At 48.0% G+C, this 6,000-nt stretch overlaps 1 protein-coding gene across 1 annotated transcript in view; it reads right to left on the bottom strand.

The window, feature by feature from the left end:
* The window catches only part of MKLN1 (muskelin 1), a 106,833-nt gene extending 101,269 nt beyond the window's left edge, over positions 1 to 5,564 (bottom strand). Inside the window, exon 1 of the mRNA XM_086609758.1 lies at positions 5,458 to 5,564. Within this exon, the coding sequence (XP_086465884.1) occupies positions 5,458 to 5,549 (92 nt within the window). The 5' untranslated portion in view covers positions 5,550 to 5,564. The remainder of the gene's footprint in view (positions 1 to 5,457) is intronic.
* Between the last annotated feature and the right edge of the window lie 436 nt (positions 5,565 to 6,000).

Raw genomic sequence — 6,000 nt, forward strand, 5'->3', positions numbered from 1 at the left:
TCTCCACCTTGTCAAGGAAACAGAGCTCGGTATGAGAAAACAGAACAGAAAAAACAAACCTTTTCATTAGTCATGACTGATCTCCACTCGAACATGAGATTCTTCAAGACCCAGATGCATCTACAACAAGATTTATGAACCTCTGAAGTGCAGATCTGAATCATCAGTTTCACGTTGTAGGAGGAGAACCTGAGAATCACATTTCACTAGCCACAAATGCATGGGTTTTTCTGTTACAGAAAATTCCGAAAGCAAGGTAGCTGCAATTCAGGTTATTTTCTGGCTGGTTTTGTTAGTTGGTTTTTTTTTTTAAAAAAAAATCCTTATGGACTTTAAACACATGTTCTCAGAACCTTCTTGCTAATGCTTTGCAATATCTTAGATTTGAAAACACAGGAGAGCACATCTCCATTTCAGAGTAAACACGACACAGCAGATGATGTTCAGTTAGACTAGGCAGGAACTTACTGTCACATCCTCTTTACTAAAAAGCAAAAAAAATTTGCATCCTCACTGTGGAAGTCTACGAGTCACTCATGCTTTACTACCAAAGTATCTTTCACTTAGTTTACTCCCCCTGGTTTGATGGAAATATAGAAAACCAGCAAAAACACACACAATTACTTAAAGTGTACGGTAACAAATCAGCCAGATTCGATTCCAGTACACTTTCTAGGAAAGAAACATCAAGAGTCATCCAGCCTTCAGCATTTGATGCAGTACCACATAAGGTGTCAAACTGGAAAAGACTGGAATCATCAGAGTAACTGAGACCCACAGTAAAACAGATAACAACAGGTTGCAATGAAAAACTGACTACCAATTAGGAGTAGGTTGCTAATGGAATTTGATTATTAGCTTAGGAATCAATCTTATTTTATATTCTTGATAATGCCCTTAGCACAAGAAATCATTGAAGAAAATACTAAGAAAGTCCTAATGTCAAATCTAGCAAATACACTGATCTTCCTACACAGAAATACCATACATGAAAACCCAAACGACTCTGAAGATCTGAGCAACAGAAATGGAATAAAACTTCTTAGCAAAGGTCCATGACTCACATAACACAGCAGAAAGCTCTTGTTAGTCCCTAAAGTGAGATTTCAGCTGTGTAAATCAGTGGCGGAGGACCTGAGCGCATTAGCCAATGACAAGATATTATCAGTCACGAGGCTGATGCAACCACTAGAAGCCAGTCCTGGGATACAGTAATTTAGCACTTGGCAATAGAAAAGGGCACACAACGGCCAGACCATCGCACAGAGCACAATCCTTCACCTCTTACCTCAGCAAGCAGTTCAAACTGGAGAAGGCACAAAAAGAGCCTGCTAAAAAAATCAGGATATGAAGTGCTCCTCTCAGAACACAGAGCAATAGCTTCTGGTTCTCTTCCTTATCAAAAACCAAGTTTAAACAAGGCTTATATTACCTTCTATCAATTGTTTATCCTCTCCTTGTCCAAAACCAGAAGTGACTGAGCTCACCACTTTCTGCAGAAGGCCAGAGGAGAGAGGGGAATAAAGCCCGGGTCTCTCTCAGCGTGTGTCAAAAGACAACAGTACTCCTTTGTGTAGCTCATGTGAAGTGTCTGATGGTGGGGGGGAAATCCCTAGGCTGGTCCCTGGTGAGGCATCAGGGATCAGCCTCCCATGTGGCTCCGTTCCTTCAGGGAAGAACCACAGAGAGGCAAGGAAGGGATCCGATGCAGGAGTCTCAGGCGACATGCTGGGTTGAATGTTTTCCAAGTTGGACAAGCTGAAGTCTCTCAACACACTGTTGCCTCTGCATAGGCAGCATGTCTCTTGAAACACCAGATGTTTCAAGAACAGATTTCCTCTTGGATCCATTTTCTTCCCAAAGGCACAACCTCCCCTACAATGCAGACTGAACTAGCACTATTACTAGACCAACTCTTTCACTTCTACCCACAGAGTTTTTGAAATAAATACCTAAGTCAGTCTTGCTGCTGGTAGCTACAAGCCAACAGAGGACAACTCTAGCAGTTTGAAAAAGAGTGGAACTATTCTTTGGCAGACTCGAGAAGGACAATGTTCATGTAATGTTTGGAAAGTTCTTTGCAAACGTGCAGGTAGCTGCAGCACTGGTAAAACAGCCAGAAATTGAATCCAGCACTAATCCCCTAGTATCACAACCAAACACAACAGGAAAGACACTGGCATTCACCAGAAGAAACTTCTCTGTCATTGAAAGAAAACTGCTGGTTTTCAATAGACTACTGATCCTAAACTAGAACATGACCATAAAGGCCTCTGAAAAATACTCTTTTTTTTTTTAAATTAAAAAAAGCCGTTATCAGGTGATGTCAGTGTTCTGAAAAGTTTCAGTATCAGTACAGCACCACATAAGCAGATGTGATGTACGTTACTAGATATCTACTTTCTTCCCTGAACAGTGGTGATGAAAGTTTTATTTTTCATAGCTTTGTTTTACATTTAAAACCATCCAACTACTTAAGAAGTGGGCTTAAATCATACTTAGCTGACACAGAACACTGGTAATCTACCCTGTTCCTCTTCCACAAGCACTTTGCTTGCAATACCACAGCTCCCAACCACAAGCAGCATCATTAAATGAGTATTCCCGCATACATTAGGGCAGAGTTTCTCTCCTACTTCAAGGTTAAAGTAGCTTCTTCCTAGTTACTCCAGCAAACTTATTTACACTACAATATAACCAGAATTCCTGATATCCTTCCAGAAAAGCATTGTTCTGTTTCATATATTAAATATTAAGACAACTTTTAGCTCTATCTGCATATTTATCCCATGGTGTGGTATGTTATGTTCCTGTCCCAGCAATTTTAAAGTTTTCCATCTTCACTCCATGTCCAAAAACCCACTCTCCCCTATGTTTCTTTAAAAGTTTTCTCCTTTCAATAATCTAGTCTTAAATCGCTGGTCAAAGGCTCCCCTTTCCATTTCAGACCACATTAAAGCTCTCTCCCAGAATCCAAGTTAACAGACAGCCAGTAAAAACTAAAACTTTCACAAAAGACAGCACACAAGTGTCAGGACCAGCATCCCTCAGGCCAAGGTCAGCATGCTGAAGAATAACCCTGTAAGTGGGATTATTGAACACCGCTTAAAAGCCATTAAAAATGTTTTTACTGATGATAAAAACATTTAAACAACATCTTAAAAAACAGCCGAACACAAGGTCATGCGTTTGTAAAACACCAGCCCTACTATAGGAATCGGAATTGGATCACAGAAGGCAATGACTTTAAGGACACCGGGCAGCACTGCAGATACCACGTGAACATTAATTTCTGACACAAGTCTGTAGAAAAAAAGGACTAACAGGAGCCTTGGAAAGGAATATAAAGGAGAAAGACTGTATTATCTTCTCATACAGCATCAGCGAGATCAATAATGGACTGTCACCCTCCTATTCAGGGTATTAATGTAATTTTTAACACTTTACTTCAGGTAAAGCAACACTTTAATATGATGTTGAAAGCCAGAAATGCTGGTAGAAATAACCACAAGCATGATCACAGACCTGAAAGAAAAGCCTTAAAGTCAAGTCTTTTAAACAAGGAAGGCAAAAGGATTACTTAATTATCACCAAAGAGTACTAATTAGAAAAGAATCCAGTTCTTTTTAATATCTAACAAAGCAAATACAGAGAAAGATACAACAACTAGGAGTTTAGTCAGTAAAACTTTTTTTTTTTTAAAGGTTCACTTCATTTTGGAAAGTGAAGATAGTTCATGACGTTAATAATTAACAAATAAAGCAACCCTGCCACTTGTTGATAGTGGATGACTTAAAGATATTTCAACCAAAGGTTATTAAATTTTTCTAATCACTGATTGTGCTAAGACTCTACAGCCTGCAGTGACTAAGGCATCCAAGTGCTGAACTCCCTGACTGCCCTCCCGACCTCCAACACTGAAGCTATCTCACCAAAAAGGGGTATGGAAAATCGCACACCTACACCACGTTACAGTCACTCCGAGCTTTCCTTCCAGTAACTAAAGGAATTTAACAGGTCACAGCTGCACTGCCACGGGGCCAAGTGTCCCACTCAGGACAGGTTCACGTTAGAACCGCGGCACAAACTGATGGCTGCAAAACATAGCTCCAGCCTCCTTCTGTCAAACCAAAAGTGAGGGGTTTTCAGTTCAAAAGCAGAACATGAGGCAGCAGACAGCCCCCTTCCCCCAAACCCACACACAACAGGTGACAGCAGCGTTATAAAAGTCAGGGGCAGGAGAGGAAGCCCACACTGCCCATAGCCCCCTGACATACCCCAACCTGCAGGGCTGGAGGGGGGTGGGGGGAGTAAGGTTTATTTACCCTTCACCCCACTTAACCTCATCACCAGCCTCTCCTACACACAGCGCTCATTCTTCCCTCAAATCTGGGACCGTTTTTTTCTCCTTTTGATGTGCATCCCCCTTGTCTCATGCATACTGCTCTCCTCCCTAGTGCTCAATCCCACCACCATCACCTACTCCTAGCCTGGTGCCCAGGCCCTCCCCACTCACCCACCCCCAAACCTGCAGCCCAGGCTCTCTGCACTACACAAAGCCCTCCCCAAATCTGTTCCACCGAGCATTCCCCCAAACACACACACACACATCTAGTGCCGGTGCTCAACTCCCTCCCCAAAAACCCTCTGAGCCCTGCTGACCTCCCTCTCCAGCCCCCAACCCTGCCAAGCAGCCCCTCCCTCACAAATCCTCCTGTACAGCCCCTCTCACACACAGCCCCCCCAAATCCCACCGTACAGCCCCTCCCTCACACACAGTCCCCCCAAATCCTCCTGTACAGCCCCTCCCTCACATACAGCCCCCCAAATCCTCCTGTACAGCCCCTCCCTCACATACAGCACCCCCAAATCCTCCTGTACAGTCCCTCCCTCACACACAGTCCCCCCAAATCGTGCTGTACAGCCCCTCCCTCACACACAGCCCCCCCCGAATCCTGCTGTACAGCCCCTCCCATAAACACAGCACCCCCAAATCCTGCCGTACAGCCCCTCCCATAAACACAGCCCCCCCAAATCCTGCTGTACAGCCCCTCCCTCACACACAGCCCCCCCGAATCCTGCTGTACAGCCCCTCCCATAAACACAGCCCCCCCAAATCCTGCTGTACAGCCCCTCCCTCCCTCACACACAGCCCCCCCCCAACGCTGCCGACCAGTCCCTCGCCTGCGCACAGTCTCCCTCCCCGCCTGGTGGCTGAGCCGCCCCTCACCAGCCCGGCGTTCAGACCACCCCCGGCCGCCCCAGCCCCCGTCGCAGGCCATCGCTGGGCCCGCGCCTCCCCCCAGAGCGGCCGCCACCGCAGTGCCGCCCGCCGCGGCCTCTCCGCGCAGGCCCCGGCCAGGGCCCGGCGCAGGCCCAGCAGCCCGCCGCGGCGCGGGGCGGCCCGTGCCCGGGCCCAGCCCCGAGACTGAGACCGAGAGCGAACTGGGGACTCACTCGGGCAGGTAGGTGGAAGAGAAGCTGCTCCAGCGGTGCAGGGTGTAGCCCAGCACCCGGCTCTCGGGGCCCGCCGGCCCCGCCGCCGCCATCTTGTTGTCAGCAGCGGCAGCCGCGGCCCCGGCAGCGACCGCGGGGGGCGGGGCCAAGCTCTTAAAGGGGCCGCGCGGGCGGGGGGGGGGGGCTCGGAGATGGCGCGCGGGGAGACCGGGGCGGGAGGTCGGTGGTGCTCCGGTGGGGTGGGTGACACTCCCTGGAGCGAGGGCGGGCGAGGCAGGGGGCTGTGTTGGGCTGTGGGGCTCGGGGAGATGTCCAGTGGGGCTGAACTGGGGCTCGGGGGGATGTCCCATGGGTCTAAGGTGGATTTTGGGGTTCAGGGAGATGGCCCATGGAGCTGAACTGGGGCTCGAGGGGTATGTCCCATGGGGCTGAGGTGGATTTGGGGGTTCAGGGAAATGCCCCATGAAGCTCAAATGGGGCTCAGAGGGATGTCCCATGGGGCTGAGGTGGATTTTGGGGTTCAGGGAGATGCCCCATGGAGCT

The sequence above is a fragment of the Tauraco erythrolophus genome, chromosome 4 (assembly GCF_009769465.1).
Source record: "Tauraco erythrolophus isolate bTauEry1 chromosome 4, bTauEry1.pri, whole genome shotgun sequence".
NCBI classification, from domain to species: domain Eukaryota; kingdom Metazoa; phylum Chordata; class Aves; order Musophagiformes; family Musophagidae; genus Tauraco; species Tauraco erythrolophus.